General features: G+C 36.3%; 1 protein-coding gene across 1 annotated transcript in view; it reads left to right on the plus strand.

Moving 5' to 3' along the window:
* PDGFC (platelet derived growth factor C) overlaps window positions 1–21,871 on the plus strand; it is a 129,739-nt gene extending 107,868 nt beyond the window's left edge. Inside the window, exons 4-6 of the mRNA XM_061475987.1 lie at window positions 13,591–13,798; window positions 19,356–19,573; window positions 20,239–21,871. Coding sequence (XP_061331971.1) covers window positions 13,591–13,798; window positions 19,356–19,573; window positions 20,239–20,355 — 543 coding nt within the window. The 3' untranslated portion in view covers window positions 20,356–21,871. The remainder of the gene's footprint in view (window positions 1–13,590; window positions 13,799–19,355; window positions 19,574–20,238) is intronic.
* The last annotated feature ends 931 nt before the right edge of the window (window positions 21,872–22,802 follow it).

A 22,802-nucleotide genomic window follows, 5' to 3' on the forward strand; every position in this document is an offset into this window, starting at 1 on the left:
TTTATTTAAACTGATAATAAACTCCACATCTAACCACTTCCTCGACTGCAATGAATAGCAGCCTGTGAAACCACAATTAAAGCATGGAAAACCACAGTTTTTGATGTCTGTGTTCTGTAATTAGTTCCATATATTCTACATGAAATCATCAGAAACACCCAGTATTCCTGAATCAGTGAATGGAGAAATTGGAGAATGACGGAGAAAATATTTCAAGTATAAATACAACCAGAAAAGTATGTTTCACTGTGTAATTATTCATTTTCAAACAGGTATTAAAAAGCCCTTTTTTTCTGATAAAAAAGAGTACATGTGAGAAATAGAATAAGTAGGCTTTACAAATGTCTTAAAATTATGCTTTGAAATAAAAATCTTTCACATTCTTTAAAGGTAAAGTAAGGTAAGCGAGTAGTTCGTATAAATGGGTTAAGGTTAGTGCAGTGTTAGTGTATGGCATTTCTTTTCTTGCGCAGGTAAATGTTTTGACTTTGTAACCTTACAGCACAGTGAATATTTAAAAACAGAGAAGTAATGTGAAAGGAGATGCAGCTGTATGCATGCACAGGGAGATCCCTCTAAGTCGGCGTGGTAGTGTTAGTCGTGGTTGCAGAAGTGGGGCCATAATCAATGCCTGAATAGACTTGTTTAGCACATTACAAGGAATATTAATGGCCTAGTTGAGAACATAAGTCAGCATGATTTTTTAAATTATTTCTGCTACAAAGAGTGCCACCCTTACTCATACTATGGTAACAAGCTGCATTTTATGTAATAAAATATATATATATGTATCAAAAGGCTTCATCTAGTTGACCAGATAAGTCAGAGATAAGTTGGCCACATCTGTGGACAGTGACAGTGTTATAACTGAAGTTCTTTCAGGCTTAATGGAAGTCAACTGCTCTACCAGCAGTCTTCAGAAAAAAGAGATTTGCTCCACAGCACACTGGATTTGTTAATAGTATGAGTTTATTACTTGGCAGAGTTCATCTCTCCTTCTTCTTTTTCTTTTTACATGTGTCAAGGAAGGGGCTGAGAAGAAATTGCATGCACAAAGCAAAACATATTTATTAATTCTAATAAAAGTAATTAGACTGATTCAAATATTTATTTTTTAATAAAAAGGCAGTTACTTGTAATGGTGCTTTAAAATTCAACCTGTTCTATTTTAATACATTCGTTCATGCTGTAAGCAGCATAAAATTTCATGTGAGTCTACTGTAAATAGAATGAAGTAGTCTGCCTTCAAACCATCTTTGAAGGATCCATTTTAAATAGCAGCCATAGAGACTGAAAAAGCAAAGCATGGCAGAAATGTGTCTACTTTTATTTTGTAGCTGATGGTAAAACTATCATCTTAAATGGATTATATTACATACTGTTTTGAGGCTTGTAAGAAATCATAAATGATACTGCCAAAGGAACTTCTGCTCCCATGGAGCCAACTTTCATTAAAAGCCCGTGACTCCTTACTTTTCTTTGAGAGAAAGTAGCTAAATTGTCCAAAATTGGAGCAGTTCCATTAATTTTCATATTCTCATATGAGTTAAGGGCTTGTGGGTGACATGCAACAAAACCCCCAAAGCATATATTTCTATCAAATATTCTGTATTTAGGTACACAGGCATACAGTTCTTGACTTTTAATACAGCCTTGATAGAGTAAATCTAAAGGATGAAAATGTACAAATGGAGAAATGATCACTGAGGAAAAAGGCGTGTTAGAGTTTGGTTATGTACACAGAGCAGTTTTGGGGGCATAGCTAGTCAATAGCACAGATTTTAAAATGATTTAGCATTAATTTGTCTCTAGAATTCAGCATTTCCCTCAGCATTTTGCATGTTTTCTAGAAACAGCAAGGTTACCAGAGGGATGCTATGCAGTGCAATCACAGAAATGCAAGGCTGCAAGGGAACTCAGTGGGATCTATTCTGAGCCATTGTCCTGCTCTGAGCATTCTTGCTGGGTGGTTGTACTGCTCCTGAAGTTCAGGGACAAAGATTTCAGAGATTTCCTCAATCATCTGTTGTGCTGCTTTACATAGTATGAAATTCTTTTCTAATACGTAACATAAATCTTTCCTGTCATCGATGGACTAGGGAACAGCTGATCATCTGCTGCTCTCTTACATGTTTGTTATCTCATCTCCTGTCAGCCTCATCTTGTCGAGATTAAAGAAACTTGTGTCACTAAATATTTTATCATAGTTTATGTTTTCTTTTTCTTCTTGCTCTTTCCTCTAAATATTAAATATTCTCTTTCTCTCTGCATATATCTTACAAGTGCTGGAGATAGATCTCAGCATTATTCCAGCCGAGACTTAGCTGGGAGCTCAGTAACCTGGCTTTATGGTGCTGTTCTGAATATATATGAATAAGATTTGCCTTTTTTGTGAAAGGATCACATTATCTCCTATTCAGGTTTTGGTCCCCTGTAACACCATTTATTCTACTTCAGGACTTTCTGTACTTATGATTTTGCATTTATGCTTTTAATGTTTTACTCCTAAATGAAAGAATTTTTAAAATGTTTTTCATTACTTTCTCTTATTAAGCATACTTTCCCAATTAATTTTGCCTTTTAGTTGTTGTATAATCATATATGCTATACTTGTGTCATATATGAAAGTATAATGAGATGGGAATTAAAGAGATATCGATAGTGGAAAATATGTAGGTAGAAGTGATACAGTTGAATGTTGAGAGTATGTCAGGACAACATTACGGTTAGCATTATAGGGTTGTAAAATCTAGCTTACAAATTATAAATTTGGCTTGTTCAGACAGTGTGAGAATCTTGGTGGGCAATGTAGCCATAGTCTCTACCACTCTGAGTTTTGACACGTATGGTACATATAAAGCAAATTTAAAGTAAACAATGTAAAGTATTTGTCTTCACAAATCTTAAAATACGGTAATTTCTCACATGTTTGATGGCACTAAGAATGGATACATGAGGACAGCAATGAAGTTCTTTCCTATAAAGTAATGTTTTCTTCAAGGACTTTCTACCTTCAAAGCAGGACAAGCTCTGATTTGCAGTGTTTGCTGTTCAGGAATGTTGGGTGTGTTCCTTTTATTGTGATATGAAATGTACAGAAACCTGTTGTGGAATGCAATTTAACATGTCTACTGAAGGATCAAACTAAAATTGCATGCACTGTAGAAGTAATTTTCATTGTCCTTGCCAAATACACTTTCCAATGGTAATAAACACTTATTCTTAGTGTTTAATGTTGATGAACCTCCTGTGAACCTACTGGGATAAGTAAACATTTTCTTAACAACAGCCACCCATTTTTAATACCTAAATGGAACTTAAAGAACAGTTCATTCCCTGACTCCAAGAACTTGCTATTGTTCCCTTTGGTTAAGCTTTCTGTAAGTATTCATATATTTTGAGTAAAATGAGTAATTTAAAAAAAGGGCTGCAAACATGATGTCCTTTAATTACGGCTGACCACATCCCCTGTCACAGAAGAGCATACAAAAACTTTCTTCTGTTCAGAACAGCTGCACTTACGTTGACTGTTTATTCCTCATAAACTAGTCTGTTGAGTAAGAACTGGAGCTTTGTGTGCAGAACAACAACAAAAAAATCCGTCTGTAAATCATAAATGTAAGAGATCCAAGTGTGTTTCCTGTATCAATTTTGGGTGTCTTTGTAAAAAACTCAATGGTTAATAATCCCTGTAACCCCATTTGCAACAGGATCTGAGCAAAGATTTGTTGGAGTGTATCCACATGCCCGCTGCAGTCTGATTGTGGGAATCTCCTTTTGCATTGACTTGTTTGTGTACTGAGGCTTTTGCATTACTGCTTGTTCAGTTACGATGATATTAGTCCTTTTAGATGATAATTTTGCATTTTAAGCATAATTCAGATTATTCTGTTGCAAATCCCTCTCCTAACTGAAGTATAACCTATTCCACATGGGAGCCTACAACAGGTGTGTATACAGGACTTTCACAGTATCAAGTTTCAGGGAAAAATGGATCTGTGGTGGAATTGTTTTCTTCCTTTCTGTTAAAGTTCAGCTAACTCTTGGAGCCTGGGGTCTCCGTACACTAAATATCACTTGTGATCTGAACTGGAAAAAAATGTAGTAGGATCTTGCAAATACTGATAAAATAGATTATCTTTCTTGCTTTTGGTATTTGAAATATAATTCTTTATAAAGTTCCTGTCCTACAAAGGAATTGCAGGGTGTAACACAACATTAATCAAAATAGGACATTCTAGAAAATATCATTTAATGGACAAAAATATATCAAATGTAATGCAACTGTACTATATATATATAAGGAAACAATAATCAGGTTCATCCAATAGAATTGCTTGATAGGGTATATAATGTTTATACATGCTTGTTGTTGATCCTTTGCATTTTTGCATTTAATTTTATGTTCACAAAAAATAAAGGCAAAGGTTTTATTTATACCAGCATTTTAAAAACAGTTCCTATTCAGCTGTCTACTCATACATGCATTCAAGTATCTTGGACATCCATGAAAGAGTATTTTAGCGCAAAGTGTTACTACTGTTAAAAAAAGTCATGAGGTACCCTACTGCACAATTCAAGTACAAAACAAAAACCAGGTCACCTCAAGCTTGTAGCTGAAATATGAAAAGGTGGTAGTGGATATATTCAGAAATCCATGAAGTAGTGGAATAATGAAGAAGTAGTTTTAGAAGGGTCTTTGTAGAGTTTTACTTTAGCTCCTCAGTGAGAGCAGTGTGAGGGGAAAATGTCTCGTTCATTGGAGAATACAGCCAGTGATTAATACAGAGTTCTTCCCTGGAAATGAGTGTAAAGACTTCAGGTGGCTCTTTAACAATGAGAGAAGATAGAAAAGCAGAGGATAAACTTTAAATGTTCTTATGATGAGTAGTTTATTGTATAGTAAGAAAGAATTGATAGAAAGGTGCTCAGATAGGGAGGACAGAGTTACTATTTAGGAAAATACTTTGTGTTTTCAAACCTTAACATTGAGGAATCAGTCACAGTCCCAGGTGGTGTGAATAGTTAAGCAGCTGTCCTGAACTGAGGTTTCCCAAGGTGGAAGACTGCTGCCAACATCTGTTGCAAGCGATTTAACCAAACTTATAGCAAGTGCTTACAAAAGATGTGCATTCCCTCCCATGTTCCACACATTCAAATGGTTCATTGCCGCTGTTAATTTGTTTAGGACAGTTCTGTGCATATAAAAAGCTTCTGTCAGACTTGGAGATGATGATTTCTTAGACATCAGGGGTTTTTTGCTTCTTTTAGCACCATAATGCAAGCACGAGAAACGTCACAGGACTTTCTCCAAAGATTTCGTGGTGAAAGAAACTGTACTTCAGTAAATTATTTTGGGACTTCATTTTGCCTATACACAGTCTAGTTCTAGGGGTTTTGAGCAGGTACTTTGTCTGTATAAACACACACACTTTGTATTCTTTAAAATGTGTATATAGACATTACTTATTGCCTGTGGTCTGAATTAGACTAAATATTTTTATTAAACATTTATATAATACAGGAAAGAAAATTATCTACTGCATTTTATTAAATTGTACTTTTAGTCCTTCTAGGTGCACATGCATGAGGTAAATAAACGTCTAATTAATTTTGAATGTATTTCATATGTTTGTTTTGAGAATATTGTAAGTCAAGTTTCAATGGAGTTCAGCGATCTAAATATTTTGCCGTAGTTACTAGGATGCAAAAGGTAGACTTTTTCTTATGGCGTATATATACACTTGCATGGAGTAGGGAGAGCTCACTGCAAATTGTCTTTAAAGTCTCATTTAGAAGACAGCGATGCATAAACAAGACAGTGCTCACTAAAAATTAAGGTTTTCCAAGTAGTTACGGGTAAGATACTACTCAGTTGCAGGTACTTCACAGGAACTAAAACTCAGGGATTATGTACTATTAGACCTGATTCATTTAAGACTAAATGTTTGCTTTTAAATGCTCCCTGTTCAACTCAGTGCGTCAGGACATGCTTTCAGAATAAAGCTGAGTCTTTGGCTGCTAAGTCTAAATTTGTCCAAGTCATGAGAGGTCTTTGAGTTTTCTCTCTAGAATCTTATTCAGGACAACATCCACAAATCCCTAATGTAAGCAAATAAAATAAAAACCCATTGTAAAGGTAAAAAGGCGGCAAAACTTGACTTCCCTTGCAACTAGCAAGCTGAATCTACAGGCTTTATGGATTCTAGGGGTTGCAGGAATTGTACACTTCATGTTTTGAGACTTCTGTGGTTGCCAGAGATGCTCATGACAGAGCCGGCAAGCAGAATGTATTTTTATACATATCTAAACACACGTATATGTGTATGCATATGTGATTATAGATGTTTATGATGAGAACTAACGAAATCACTAAAGGCTCCCAGAGGTTATTGGTATTGATAGCATCCTTTGAGCATTTATGAACTTGCTCTAGATATGTGTCATCTTTGTCTTCACAGAAGTGACACACCTCTGTTCTGTATTTTGACGGGCGTCAGCATGCACAGGCTTCAGGCAAAAAGCTGCAATTTGCTAGAAGAAGGCTGATGATTAGTGACATCCTGTGCTATTTCCATGCTGCTCATTTCCTTGAGAGCATCTCCCCGTTGCTTCCAGCATAATTAGAGTAACAGGCCTTAGCTGTGAACTGCACAGAAACTCTGTCCAGGGCAATATTTAAAACTTTTCCAAAATATATTTTATCTCAAAACTTTAACTTGAAGAATTGTTAGGGTGCTCCCAACACTACTTTTACACATCTTTCTTCCTTTATTCACACCCGTCACAAGCAGAGACAGAAAGGCATGAACATACTCATTTCCTTTGTGACATTTCTCCTGTTGGTGGTTATGGAGAGTAGAAATGATGCACAATTTGGGAAACAGCCCTCAAAGCACTGTAACAAAAATACTCATGTAGAGTTTGGAAAGCTGTCTCTGTCTGGTTTTAAGGTATAGACTGGTGCAAGTGCATGGATACCCAGTAAATAAGGTCCTCAGTGAGATAAAAGGGAAGCCTTGCATGTATATGAAGGGAAGCTAAACGAGCTTTTGATAATCAGTGTTAGCAAAATGTAAGAACAGAAAATTCCTGTGAAAGCAAGAGAACTGGAGGTTCAGTAAGTAAAGAGGGGGTTGTCACCCTGCATTCCAGATCTCATGTGCAGTAGATGATTAGATTGAGGAGAGTTGCTGACCCTACCTGTATTTCGTGTGACTGGCAGAGGTTAAGTCTCTGAAGTGAGGAGAGTTGAATAGATGCATGTTTATTTCAGTGCCAGTGGAGCTTAATTTACCATACCTACCTGCTTAGCAGCCCTGGAGCTGCAGTGCCTCTCATGCAACCATCCCCACTGTTGTGGTAGTTACTCCAGCTAAAGAAGTAAGAAGTGCTGCAACGAATGGGAACTGTGCTGGCCTTCCTGGCTTCCATCTCTGTCACATGCAAGTAAACATCTGTGCCTTGTTCCTGGGCTTTGCAGTCTGAATAGATTATCTGCCTTTGCTCCTTCTCTTTTTTTATTCCTTTGCTGGAGGCACAAGAAGAGGATCCTGGAACTTGATTTCTCTGCTTAGGTGGTTGCTCACCAGCCCAGCTACAGATCGTCTCCACTTCCTTCTTCATTACTACTTGAACAGGACTCATATTTTGCATGGCAGTGGTGCAGGTTAATGTTGCACAGAGAAGATGTCTTTACAAGTCACAGACTTTTACAAACGGGTTAGCTGTTTTGTACAGCATACATTCCAGCAAGTAGAAGTTTGTACTTTTTCAGGTAGGTCAGGATTTCTAAAGGCTTTTCAGTTATTACTGCATGTACTTACGTGAGAAAAGAAAGAGCTGTTGTTATGCCAAGAAGCTTCTATGTCCTCGGGGCAAACTCAGGAAGAGCTGGATATCTGCTCTCCCTCATAGCTTCTAATGATGCTAATAGGAGGGCTACCTGTGATTATAAAGGCAGAAAACAAGCTTTATTGTGAGTGCTACAAGAATGTGCATGTACTATTAGTTTCAAGAGCCTATCTTTAAATCTAAGCAGGACTTGGAGTGTTCCTGTATAATAATTAAAAAAAAAAAAAAACAAAACAAAAAACCCAACTGTCAGGATATTTCATTAGAAGAAATATTTTACTTCTTTCAAAGTACTGATCCTAGTTTGTTTTCAGAGGTTCCTCTAAGTTTTTCTTTGTTATAAAGTCCCTTCTAGTCTGATTAAACAATACCGATGTTAGATAGTTTCTCCAAACTATGCCAACTGATAAATAGGTTTTCACTCAGGAAACTGCTTTACAATGTTTTCTTGAAGACAAGAAATTAAGAAAATGGGGTTTTCTTTTGTGGGCAGGGAATTATTTTAGACGTATTATTCACTACTTGTAAGTGTGTTGACATGCCAAGTATTTGACTCACTTGTTTTTGTTTTTCCAGTCTTAGCACGGTGATTGCATTATTAAACATGAAATTCCTCACTCCTGGCTCCAGCAAACTAGCAAAATTACTTTTCGCCTCTCCTTTAACTGGAAGAGGGTAATAGCAGTACCTTGACAGTCCTGTCCTTATTGGACAGGAGAAAAGGAGAGGTTTTGTTTGGGTTATGATGGTGCTTAAGAGCTGATCTTGTGTGGATTGTAGTTGAGTGCTGTTTTGTTCTGAATTGTTTATCCTTGGAGCAGGTTCAATGCAGGGAAAGAACAGATGGATAGTGAAAGAATGGGAATGGTTATAACATACAGTCTCATATCCAAAGTTTATCCTTTATCTGTGTAAAATACTTCTGGATTCTTCAAATAAACCAATAATGATCATCCAGCAAATGCTTATTGTATTCACTGTTTCACAGAACTTGTGAGATCGAGGAATTGATCGTTTTACTGATCTGATCAGGCTGTCACAAACCTGCATGCTATGAAATCCCTGGTGCCAGAGTGAATCTGAAAATGTTTCTGTTAGCAGCTGCTGTGCTTTTGGTCGTGACAGCTTAGCTGTTGGAGGTCTGCGCTGTGAATAAGATTGCAATTAAAGAGAAAAGGAAATGAGAAATACTCTTTCAGAAAGATTATTTCTTGTTTGTGATACAGCGTATACACAGTCATGCTGGCGTAACAAGGAGATGTTACTGCCAGATGCTTAACACCATGAAGCTGTGGCCTAAATACTGTGCTCACGATCACACAGGCTATATGTGTCAGAACAAGAAATTACAAGTCTTCAGGTTAGGCTACTTACTAAATCATCCTTTAGGTTTGAGCTTCAACTAGGTAATTTCAAATCCATTTGTTGCAGCTTTTCTTCAGATTTACTGCTTCACTGATGGTTGTATTCTTATTTTACTTCCGTAAGAAGTAAATATAATATTTCTTATACTTCTATAATAGCTCTTATTTTACACTGTAAGAGCATCCTACACTTTTCCCTTTGAGAAAGAGACAAGATGTAGCTTTGATTCCTTTAATAGGGCACAACTAACATTATGAGCGCCATAAAATGCATTTTATGCCCTAATTTTCTTCTAGGGTACTGTTGTTACATATAATCTTCAGAGCTGGATAGTTTTGTGAAGTTAGTCTTTATATATTACCTTCTTAATTTTTTCCAAGCGCATATCTTAAACTGTTGCCTACATTTGGTCTATTGGCCTGTTTTTCATGCTTGTAAACTCCACAGGGCATTTCTATAAGGTATTTGTTTTGACAGAGTGAAGTATACCTACAGAAATACAGTATAAACAGGCCTAATCAAAATTCTGTTTGATCCAACTCTAGTTGTCATTCTTGGCTGTTCTGCCGGGCAGCAGAAGCCCTGTGTTTTCCTGAATCATTTTAAATAACAATAAAGATGCAACTGTTTGGCTCTGTCTTGGTTTTAAACATGTTTATTCCTGTTAAAGTAAATTGAAATAGTTTGCTGGGCCCAAAAACAAAACCCGTAGTGTTCTGTTTACGAGAGGAATCACATTAAAATAAAGAACTTGTTGATGTATTTTTCAAACTGTCTCGACAGAAATTACTCATGCATTGTCAAAAAAATAAAAAAGTGGTCTCAAGCCTAAAACATTGGTATTAATTGAGCATGCACTGCTATGACAGAAAAGATGTTTTACTGTCAGTTGGTAGTTATTGTAGAAAAGCTTGGAGAACACCACTTCCCAGCAATGTCTCCATCAGGAAAGTCATTTGAATAGCTGCTATAATTAAGCAAGTGTCTGCTGTCTTCAATTATGTCTCCCCTGTCAGATAAAGAGATTTCTGTTACATCAGAGGTTGTTTGTGTGCTAGCTGACCAGTTAGGGGAGGTACGATACAGTTCTGTGGAGCAAGTTAGGTGATGCCAGCTATAGATGTATAGCTCCATCAACTCTGTGCAGCAAGTTAGGTGATGCCAGCTATAGATGTATAGCTCCATCAACTCTGTGCAGCAAAAGAGCTCGACTTTATTGGTGGTCCTCTTGTGAGGCATTCGCACCACTGTCCTGCAGTGAAATTGAATCTCTGAGATGCACTGAGTACTGATGTCAGCAGCAGTGCACAGGGAGTGGCTTGACGCCAGTCTGTGTCAGGCATGTAGGTGGGTGCAAGGGGCAGAGTAGGAATGTCAGGAGAGATGTAGATTAAATTCTAGGCATGTAGACTTTTATCTGAGATTATTTAATTGGAAAGGGTTGTAATAGAAGTGATAGACTTTCTATATAATGTGAGAGAAATCTCTGTTTAATGAACATTTCAGTATTTTGAAGTTTCCATTATGATATTGCATTTCAGAGTTAGGCTGCAGTTTTGTATTTGCTTGCTCTAAAAAGTATGTCACATCAATGAAGCTGAGTTTTAATTTCTTGCATTGAGTAATTTCTCCTGATACTGTCTCTGAGAGTAAAACCTCACTGCATGTGTAAACATTGCCTATGTAGTGCAAAAAAAAAAAAAAAAAAATTTTGAGAAAGCCAAGTGAAATTATAAATTGTATAAAATTTCAAGATACAATTGTAGTTGAAGAGTACCATTTATGCTGCCCTGGACATTCTGTCAAAAAGGTCTAGGTCTAAGTTATAAAATAATATCTCTTAGCAAGTAAAAGCAATGTAAAGTATAGTTTGAATTGCCATTTATATTAAACAATTTACTGAATTGAGTTTTCATAAACATCGTTACTATGTTATAAATATAAATTACTGCTTTTATAGCTTTATGATACCAATTGCCTTTACTCTTTGGTACATTTTATCTGTCACTTAAATTGACTAAATGAAGAGATTATTGGGAAAAACATTCTTAATCTTGAGATTTTAATTACTTTTTTCTAAAACATTCACCTTGAAAGTTGTGCAATTTTGCTGTTTTGGTTCACTGTAAGAATGATTAGAAAGTGATGACAACTTTAATTGCATTACCATTAAGTGCAATGATTCACCATATCCTCATAACATTTTAACTCGGGTAAATGCTGATTGGATCCAGAATAACGTAAATCGATGAGTTAGTTCTTGCAAAGTGTGCATGTCCTAAATTGTAAATGTGGAAATAGATTCTAGACCAGTGGATTTTCATCTGGAATCCATGTATTACATTGGCAACAAAAAATCCCTGTAGAAGTGAGACACCAAAGTAAATTCTTTAGCTGGAAACGAAACAGAAGACAATTTTAATTATTTTTCTTTTCCATCAGTCACTAGTTCTGCCCTTTGATCCTTGTTTTGTTTTTCACCTTAGCAAAACCCTTCACTTTCAAACCAGGAAATGTGACTGTTACAAATACATCCTGGTGGAGAAAAGCAGGAAGAAAATTTTTAGAATTTTTACTTTTTTGACCATCTGAATTATAGTGTCGCAGCACTATTTTGAAACTTGCTGAGTAGAATATTTTGCTAAAAGCAAATATTTAACTTGTGGACCAGAATCTGTTACTTTATTATCGTAACCTGATGGATGGATCAACATGTTTTTAATGTGGGCAGTAAAGAGAAGAAGGAAAGAAATACTTTTAACTTTTTGAAATCCACATTCATTCAGAATGGGAAGCAACTACTTCACTCACTGTATTGGAAATGATGCTAGATTAGCAAGATAAAAATACGGTAAAGTTAATAGTGGTTGCACACTAGATCTATGTTTTTAATTGCTTTTGCAAGACTCCCAGTTAAAAAGCAGCACAAATTATTCTAGTGACTGCATTTCTGGAAGATGGAGAGAGAAAAAAGCTTGAAGCAAAAATTAAGAAGGGCATGGTGGTTACTTCCATTTGCTGCCCTTTCAACCACACAATTAGCTGAAACCTAAGATGCATATTTAATAGAATTGAGAGCACAGAAAGGAAAATATAATTATTGGTATGAAATAACAGCTAGCACAGGCATATGTATTTCAGAAAACTGCTGTTTAGTATGTAGTGTTGCAAGGATTATTTCATTATTTTTCCTGCATAACTGTTAACATTTCATATAAATTTCTGTGATCATTTTGTAAAGTTAAATGAATGCAATTGATCTGACATTACAGATGGAAAAAATTACAGTGTATGCACTTCATATTAGAATACTGAGAGTGCCATTTTTGACACTAAGTTGAATGAGGATTTTTAAATAGATATGTGTATATATATAAATGTATAATAAATATAGACAAATATATAAATATATATGGAAATATTGTGCACCACTAACAGGCACTGCACAGGGAATGGACAAGAAGCATGCTAGCTCACTTGTTGGAAGAACATTCAGTCCTTCGTTCTTAATTATGTTGTAGGATTGTGGTAGGAAAATTCAGCAAGGCTAATTGATGCTAATTTTAAAATTGACTGTAGAGTAAGCAAAGCCCTAATTCTCACTTTGCTTGAATTGCCTTTAGACTGAGTACCCCATGTCCATGAGTTTCTCAATGAGATCTGTGCTGTGGAAAAGTACATAGACTCTTTCAGTGCTCAATTTCAGCATTTAAGTACTTTTGATATCCTTGGGGAATGTATTTTACTTCTTTTTAAGGGAGAAATAATTATAGTAATGTCAGATGTTGTTATTACTTCATTATTGTTTAATCAGAAACCTAAGTGCTGTGTGAAACACAACTGGTGCCTTTTATTTTTTTATCTATTGCATGGGAGTGGGACTATTTGCAATCTTTGTACTAGGGTACATTCATATTTTACATTGACAGATCAGAAGACAAAATTGTGGCTGATTTCAGAGGAAAGGCAGCATGTGAAATGTGTGTTTCCTCAGATTTCTTGAGTGTTACGGTAATTGCCATTAATGGGGCCGTATTTTCAAATGACTCTTTGTTCTGTTTCTAAAATAGAAATATGGTCTGTCACTCAGTGAAATTCTTCAAAGAACAGGTATAGTGGCATGCTGTCATCAAGGCTAGGAATGTAAGAAGTGGGAAAACTGTCTAGTGCAAGTTTGTTTACAGTTATTGCTGAAGAGTAATTAGGTACTTTTTGACTCATGTCATTTGTCTTATAAGGTAAACTGTACATTGGAAACAATCTAGCCACTTACAAACTTTCCCAGATACATAACTTCATAAAGTATAGCACTTCATCAAAGCAGATCCATTAAGCCTCTGACTGGTACTCTTCTTTTGGCTTTGATTGCAGCACCACACAGAAGCACCTAGCCCATCATTGCTTCCCCCATCATCTTTACCGTTAGATGTATTAAACAATGCCGTTGCTGGATTTAGTACAGTGGAAGAGCTTATCCGGTACCTTGAACCAGATCGTTGGCAACTGGATTTGGAAGATTTGTACAGGCCAACGTGGCAACTTCTCGGAAAGGCATATATTCATGGGAGGAAATCAAGAGGTAAATTACTCTTCTTTCTGGCCTTGCAGCTTTCTCCGGGTATGTTTTCTTAAGAAACAAATTAAAACGTTAACAAATTAACAGTAAATAAGAGCATCGTATTTTGGTTCCAAACTTTGTATTTTGGTTCCATAAGAGGAATATGTTGGAAATACAGCAGAGATCATTGTTATTAGCTGTTCTCACTGTTACATTATCTGAAAAAGGACAATAACTAAACTCAGAATGTAAAGGAATTTAGCAGGATAAAGTAACAAAGGGATTAAAAAAAAAAAAAAATAGAAGCAGGCAGGGTAGTCTTCTGCAGGGAACCTGAGAGATCTTTTCTGCAAAATAGGAGGGCATCTTGGCTGGGTGACAATATCTAACTTTGTGAGTTTCTTTTTTTTTTTGTGGAGGGGAAAAACTTAATTTTGTGTTTGAGGTAGGGAATTTCTTACACTTCCTGTATCATTGAGTACTGGTTTATTTACTTACACCATATGAATTGAGAGCAATTATCTTTCTCTTCTGTGATACCTTATGAAATCCCTGTGTCCATGTCCAGTTTGATCGTGCATTATCAATTTAATCAGATGTAAAGTAGGTTATGTATTTTGAGACTTGTGGAGCTGTTTTTTGTTCAGCAAGACATTTTCTTCCATCTGTATTTGACACTCATGAATTTTCTATGCCATATCATCCAGATGTTGCCCAGTGCTTCATGTTTATGGATACCATGTGGATGGATAGCATGCAGGCAACACCTCCTTCCTTGCACACCATTCAGCATGAAAATGAAAACATATGAGCATAAATTAATAGACTCCTGTATTGACAAATGCAAGCTAGGTTATCATCTGATCTGCAAGAAAAAGGGAGGAAGTAAACCCTTCCATAACTGAAATGTAAGTTTTTGACAGCTAATTCTTGGATGTGAGAGTAAAAATCAGCCCTTCTACCTTACCTGTTGCTACAGCGATATGCACAGCAACTGAATCAAGAGCCAAAGAGGAGGAAATCTATTTAAAAGCTTTCAGCAATGGACTGTGCCTTTCAGATAGTCATTTAACACGTTCCTACTTAAAGGGATTCAGTATTTGCCAAATGTATGCCATAAGCATACAGTAAGTGGGAGAAAAACAAAATATAATTTCTGAAACCTTGCATAAACTAAAATGCAGGTGTTGGATAACATCTATATAGACAAAAGCAACTCCCTGCAAGACATATCTTAGAAAGAAACTATATCAGAGTAAATCTTTTAAAGACTCCTAATTAGATGCTGAAATAGATTTTTCCACTGAATAAACATATCATGGCATTGCCACATTTATCGTTAAGAGACCACCCTCAGACTACATTACTGAGTGTGTAATGTAATTGCCTGAGGTGGAAAATATGTCCAGTTGAGATGACATAGTATGAACTGTTAGGTCTGCTCAGAGAGAGCAAACCTTCAAACATCTTTTTGTTCTTTTCTTCTTCTTTAGTACATGTTACTCCTTCCAGTAGCATGTTTGCTGTATTTTAGAAATTTTTAAGAAAGTCTGGGAGAAGTGCATGCCCTAAAATTTTTGGGTTTTATCAAAGTCTTTGATTCTGTAATCAGATCAGTTTTATTATTGCAGTATTTAGTAAAACCTAAATTACTGTCCTGCTTTCATAGACAAACATCAGTTTATGTCTAGATTAAATGAAAATGTAATTAATAGCATATGTTACTTTATGTATTTTCCTCTACTCCTACTTAATTCATGTGAAAAAGACTGTATTTAGACAGCCTGAATTCCACAGATCTTCTGTATCTGATGTTTTCTCTGGATAAAATGCTTCCAAAAACTTTTAGCCAGGAAAGAAGAAACACTAAGTTCAAAGGCTTTGATGTCTAAGTATAGTTCTAAATTCTTTAGAATATTAAGCATACTTAAAAATAAAATACATTTTGCTGTGAAAAAAAAATCATCCCATCACTTCCCACAGAAATCTATGCATAATCATTACAACATATTTTGAAGTCTGCTTAAGAAGGAGTCACAATACAGCCATAGTCCTTATTAGATGCTTTTCTTGTATAGCTGTCTGTCTTTTTCACTCCTTTGGGTCTTTTCCCTGACCTGTTGTAGGAGCCAGTGAGAAACTTACACTCCCAGGAACATCTCCAAGGTGCTTAGGAATGAAAATCAACCTGCTGCTATCTGTGCCCACACGCAAGTGCCCCAACCAGTATTTGTTTTGTTGAATTTGGGAGCAGCATCCAGCTGGAAAAATGTTTTGGGAGAGCTCCCCATGGTACTCTACAGTGGTCCCAGAGGGTGCAAGGCCATTGCATCGCCAATTGCAGAACACAGTTACTTTCAGACTGGTGTGAAAATGGATTACTTCAGCTGTACATGCCAGTGAAAGCTCACTTTTGAAATACACTTTACTGTAGTCCTACCTGCATCTACATTTTTTTTCTCCCATTTTTCCCTTCTCCTCTTATTTTAGTGTTTCCCATTCATGTGCTACTGCAGAGCCTCTCATTCTTCCCAAGCTAGTGCTAGACAAAAATAACTTTGACTGTTGTGTCAAACATGATACATGAGTGGAAGCCAAGTTGAAGGAGTGTTTAAATGTTCACATTATAACAGGTACTGTAACTCAGTGCACTTGGGAAATCCACATAACCTTTTATTGTGGTTAAGTAAACACTTTTAAGGGAATATATACATTCTCTCATCTAGCTTTGTGCCCGCAGTGTGTTAAAATAAATTTTGGACAGACAGATACTCTTTGAAAAAATAACAGCTTCATTCACACACTTCAAAGAAGTGATTATATAAGCACTAGATAAATTTGCCACAGACCTTTTAATGAAACTGAATTACACAAGGTAGGGCGAGGGTTCACTGTGAGGTAGAACAGCAATATACCTTAGTGCATTGTAAAACATGGAAACCAAACATGACATTTTTCATCTCTCCTGAAGCCTGTTATAACAGCAAGGCACACTAAAAGACACTTACAAAGAGCTGATTGTGTGTTCTTCCACAGAACCTTTTCAGAAATTAAAAAAAAAAACTTTTTAAAATTTAAAATCAGGCTTTCAGGGTTCAATTTTGAGACAAATTGTGTAATGCAGTCGCTGGTCATTTTAGTGTATTGCTCTTTATGTTATACATACAACTAGTAAAACTATACATTTCCCTAGTACGACTAGGGAAATGGATGCATTACTCCACTGCTTACATTCCTCCACTGCTGCCAGTAGGCAGGAGGTAATGGAGAAGCACACAACCACACAGGCATATGTCTGCCACTGGTTGTTGGGCTTACTGGAAGAGGCATCAGCTCCCAGCTTCTGTTTTCAATTTCTCTTGGTGAAGAGCTGAGCAGCAATCGTGTTAGGACACATAGGCTTAGCTTCTTGAAATTCACTGTACCAAGCATGTCAGTCTCTCTAAAAATCTACCAGATTAGCAAAACTAGCATTTTCTTATTATGCATTAGGCATTTTATCTTAATTTAGACAGTTCACTTACTATATGTTTAAAGACATAACAGGAGAAAGTACTCCTCCATTCCTATCCAGAGTCCATGATTAATGGAAGTAGACATGTCCACTCTCTAAATGACTCAGCCTGCAGCTATTAGTTGATCAGAAGAGCTTAAATAATTTCTAATTTTCAGAGAGAATCTCTCCCCCGGAAGTTTTGTCTCTCTTTTCCTCCGCTCCCTTCTGAGCTTTCTCCAAGGAATGCTCTTGCAGTGTGGGAGGCAGGCTGGCATCCTATCAGTAACTTTATTGGAGTTATTACAGGCTCCTTGCTCTTAAAAATGCGATTGTTTATTTAGGAGCCTATGTTAACCTGATAGTGATGGAATGAAGTGCCCCAGCTTGGCATTCACTGTAAGTGCAAGCAGAGAAAAGGCTTCAGTGTGTTTAACTGACCTTTCACAACAATAAACCCTTACTTATGGATACCTGTATATGGATATGGTCTGCAAAAGAAATCTTTGAAGAAATCTGGAATGAAACTGCTACCCAAAGATCTGCTCCTGGGACAATACTACTAAGCATCTCTACTAGAGAAATACAGCTTCTAAATTCTCTTTTTTTCTTACATGTTTTACTAGAATTGAAAGGTATTATCCTGCCTTGGTAGGGTGAAGTTCTCCTTCGTGATCTCTAGAGGCTCTTCACACAGTAGAAGGAAAAAGCATTTCTCTAGAGGGTGATTCAAATCAGGAAAATATTTTAGTTTTATTTTATATCTTTTTATTTACAAACTGCTAGCAGTAATGGTAAAGTGTTTGTCAAGTAATATCAATGCACTTGAGTATTTTTTCCCCTAGTTTCTTCTCGGCTTAGCTCAAACCCAGTTGTTTTTAAGGGCTTTGCTCTGTTCAAAACCTCTATTTCAGTTATCCCAGTAGCCATATTATCATCGGGTTTTCTTTTTCTTTTCTTAATTTTTTTTTTTTTTACCAGATAAAGTACCCCTGTGAATTAGACATGACTTCTGTTACTTATTGGTCATAGGTTTGGAGAGGACAAATGATCCCAGATTGTGATCCCAGATTGTGGTGATTCTGGTCTAGCTTTTCTGAAATACATTGCTTTTCACCAAAAAAAAAGGGCTAAAAAGTATTAATTTTTTTCACAAGTCCAGTGTTTTTCAGTCTGAACTGAAGACCTGTTCTTTCTCAGCTATGCAGCTAAGGTGAACCTAAAGGAGCCTGGCCTGTTTCAGATCTTTTCATGAGCTTGGTGTTCAACCAGTGCATAGTGAAACTTTGGTGTGATACAGTGGAACCAGTTTATAGGGAAACAGGTGCCAAATATTAATATCTTTAACTTGCACTTCAAGTTAGGTGCTTACAAGGAGAAGCTGTTATTTTATTTAAAGCACATTAAGTGAAAATAAATCTTACAGAAGCAACAGAAATATGTATCTATGCTGCTGTGAAGGAAGAGGGGAAAATTGAACCTGCTAATAGTTATACAGATACACATACTTGTACATTACTCACTGATTATGACTTCTTGAAGTCAGTGGAAGCATGTTCCTCCTAGATATGAATTGTTTCATTCTTTCTTATGCTTACATCATCCTTGCAGAGAAGCAGTAATTGAAATTTCAGCAGGGAAGAAGTTTGAATGCTTTATGAAAATGAATTTAAAATGTGTTTGGAGGATTTCAGGATTCTTAATTGCTATTTGTGTTTCTCCAATCCAAAATTAATATAGAATAGCAACACGAGAGCTCAGCATATGAACATGAACAAAGGGAATTCCATTATGGTTGATTTGATAAAACACACATTGGAACATAGTAGCCAAAGCTTCTTTTGTTTCATTTGAACCAACTCTACCAGACTTATAAAATAATTGGTGAATATTCCTATGCGACAATAGTTCCATTTAGGTTACATGGTATTCCTGTAACTGCAGTATTAGACATGTGTACTGAACCTGTACCACCTGCACAAAAATGAACTTTCCTCAAGTGTTCTGCATTGCTGAAGTTGGTTTGCCACCCGTGAAGTTTGGTTATGAGTCTGAAAAGCACCAGTTTGTTTGTCTTTTTTGCAGTGGTTGATCTCAACCTCCTAAAGGAGGAGGTGCGGCTGTATAGTTGTACTCCTCGTAACTTCTCAGTGTCACTGAGGGAGGAGCTGAAGCGAACAGACACCATCTTCTGGCCATTGTGTCTTCTGGTTAAACGTTGTGGTGGAAACTGTGCCTGTTGTCATCAGAGTTGCAATGAATGCCAGTGCGTACCAACAAAAGTCACCAAAAAGTACCATGAGGTGAGCGCTTTTTTTACATTTGCATGTTTGGAAATAACTGAAAGCCAATGAAGGAGTTTATTTTTACTATAGGAATGCACCACTATATTTTCAAATTTTATATATTGCGCTTATAGTAAATTCTTTTTATTTACCATTTTTATGAAGTGTTACATAAAAAAAAAGGCAATATCTCCCTTGTTAAAATACTTTCTGTGGAACTATTAAGTCATTCCTGAGCTATTTGTTTACTGGTCCACCACAGCCACACCTCCTTGTTCAGCTCTCTCTAGTGGTAGATGTGAACTTTATGAAGGAACAGACACCTGTCCATTTCCATTATAAATCTATAACTAAAAGCATTTATTGTAGAATTATCTATTAATTCCATTTGGTTAAGTATGCTATTAGTACTTAAATAAATAGAAATATGAAACTGCAAGACTCTTCTTTGATAAAAGCAAGTATCTGCTCAACGTGTTTTAATTGGTTTTGTAAAGGCTTGAGGTAGAAGCAAAAATAATACTTGGTGGGTGGAATAAATTAATAAAATTCAGCTGAATAAAGCCTATTTCTTTTAATGTGCTTTCTGTCACCTAGTGTGTTTCCAGTGCTATCTAGCTCCTAGACAAGGTGTATGATGAAGCATTTGCTGTTTTCTTGATGTTTGGGTTCTTCTCCTTCAGGTTCTTCAGCTGAAGCCAAGGATTGGTGTTCGAGGATTGCATAAATCGTTGACAGATGTACCCTTGGAACACCATGAGGAGTGTGACTGTGTGTGCAAAGGGAATACTGAAGGATAAACATGATTCAATTGTGCTGTTTTCTTTCAAAGCACATTCAATCAGTGGCTGATTCTGTTATGGGGCTTGTGCATTATCTCCTTCTGTAATCTCAGTTGTTTGCTTCGGGGATCTTCCATCTTCAAGATTTACAGTGAGCTCTAAAAAGAGGAGAAGCCAAACTGGGATTATATGTTGTGTGACAGCTCTGTTTGGAGGCCCACTAAAAGGATGGGAGAAAGGCATCAATGAGGGATTTAAAATAAATGTATTGTTTTTGTTTCCCCACAATTTTCTTAACAACACATGGATTTAAATTTAGGAGTAAAAACAAAGTTAGAAGGCTCACATCATGGAGACTTGATCCTGCTGGCGGTCTCATTTCTACAGCTTCAGTGCATCTGGCCTCTGTTTCAAAACACCCAAAATCTCTTTTTGTGTTCAACTACTCCTATGTACTCTAAATCAAAGCATTCTCTGTTGTATAAACTTGGGTTAAAACAGACTGCCTTGTTCTGAATTAAACATAATTTGCCTAATGCTGGTAGGAAGGACTGGATTTTTCCATAAGCTCTAGTAAAGCTCCTGCCTTTTAGAAAGAAGACTGGACAATAACATGAGCTAAGGAAGCAAACCTTGAAAAGAACAGCGCCTTTATTCTTACTACTATGGCTGATGAGTTTTTGTTTGTTTGTTACTTTTTATCGTGTACATTTTTATACTCTCCTTTTGACAACATAACTATTTGCTTTTTCTAAACTTGTTAAATATATCTATTTTTACCAAAGGTATTTAATATTCTTTTTTTTTTATTACAACCTAGATCAACTATTTTTTAGTTTTGTGAGACTTTAAAGCCAGATTTGTACAGTTGGAGGAACAGAGATGTGGTAACAATGGGAAAAGGAGCATGATCTCTTTGCAGTTGGTCACTACACAGTGAAAAAACACCAGTTTTTACCTGGATGTACAGGAATAATGCAGGGAGACATGTGGATGAAGCTCTAAGCTTGCTAGCTGCATGACACTGAAAATATGAGAGACAGATGTTACTATAAGCAGTTTCAGAAGCTGACTTTGAAAATTCCCTCTCTCAGTACTGGTCTTTGTTCAGGTAGAAAAGAAATGAGCATAGATAGATGCATTCTGGCTTGTTTAACTTCTTTTAATTTCTTGAAAGTAGAACGATCTACAACATAAGAAGCCCAGTGGCTTGCAGTCTTCATGATGCACCATGGTCATGGGAAGGCAGCCTAGTTAAAGTGTATGGTTTTCCACTGACAGTTATAACTGTTTAAGTACTGTTCACTCACAGGATCATAACACTCTTCAGAACAGTTTGATGAAATATGGTTTTTCTGTACATTATATTCCTTAACCAATACCCTTATTCTGCCCTATGCAAATTGAAAAGGAAACAGTAAAGTATTTTGCTTGTAAAATGCTTTAACATTATGCCTAGTTTATTTTTTTGACTATTGGATTTGCAGATTGTAATGAATCACCAAATAAAGTAATAATGCTAATTTTGGGAGAATAGGTGTTTCTGTGTGGTTGCATATTTGTATCTGTTCAATATACAGTAACGGGAAAAGTTAAAGAAGGTGATTTTCTATTTACCATTTTAAAAATCAGTTATGAAAAGAAGTCTTGTGTTACCAAGGCTTCCACTTTATTAAATCTGCTTTACTGTAAATGCACATGAAGAAAAAGAGGAAGGAATGTGATGCTATTTGCATAAACATTAAAAATGTTCAAAATTGTGTCGATGTGAAGCCATCAAAGTGAAATAATATCTGTTATTGTTTCCATCTTGAAAATGAGTTCTAATGAAAATGTGAAGGTTTTTGCAAGTTGGTGTGAATTTCTGATATCAGTTCTGGAAAATTCTCAGGTGGCTTCTGATTCTGTCATAGATGGTCTGGTTTGCCCACCCTCAACCTCCTGCTGATTAAGAAAAATACTTGGTGTAAATGTAGCATAAAATAATCAAGTCCGAATATTAGCCCCGTATCAGAATGCAGAATTACGGATGCATGAGAAACATGGTTTACCTGAATTTTGAGTCTTTGACCAGAATAAAGAGTGCTTTGCAGAGATGTTGGGGATTTTGTTCCAATTAATATTGTCCTTTTTTTTTGTAATTTAAAGAGCTTTTGAAAAGCAAGTTGAGATAAAATCAGAAATCATAGCTTCTGGCACCCTAAGTCAGAAGAAGAATTGAAAACTCTGATTCCATTACAGAATTTTTTTGCCATAGAAAATACAGAAGGTATCATCATCTCTGTAGACTTGGTAGTGGAAGAAGGCACAACATGCACTTTAGGGTGGGTATTTAAGGGTATGGGAGGTAATGTTTTCCAAATGTCACAAGTATTTCTTCTATTGCCCCTCTGGCTTTAGCTCCTTTCCTTCCTTTACAATTTCTTGTACCAGTTTCCTTCCCAATTGCTTGCTGTAGACCTGCA

The sequence above is a fragment of the Pezoporus flaviventris genome, unplaced genomic scaffold (assembly GCF_033815535.1).
Source record: "Pezoporus flaviventris isolate CSIRO_AGI_PZ_B2104156 unplaced genomic scaffold, CSIRO_AGI_Pfla_v1 ptg000002l, whole genome shotgun sequence".
NCBI lineage: Eukaryota > Metazoa > Chordata > Aves > Psittaciformes > Psittacidae > Pezoporus > Pezoporus flaviventris.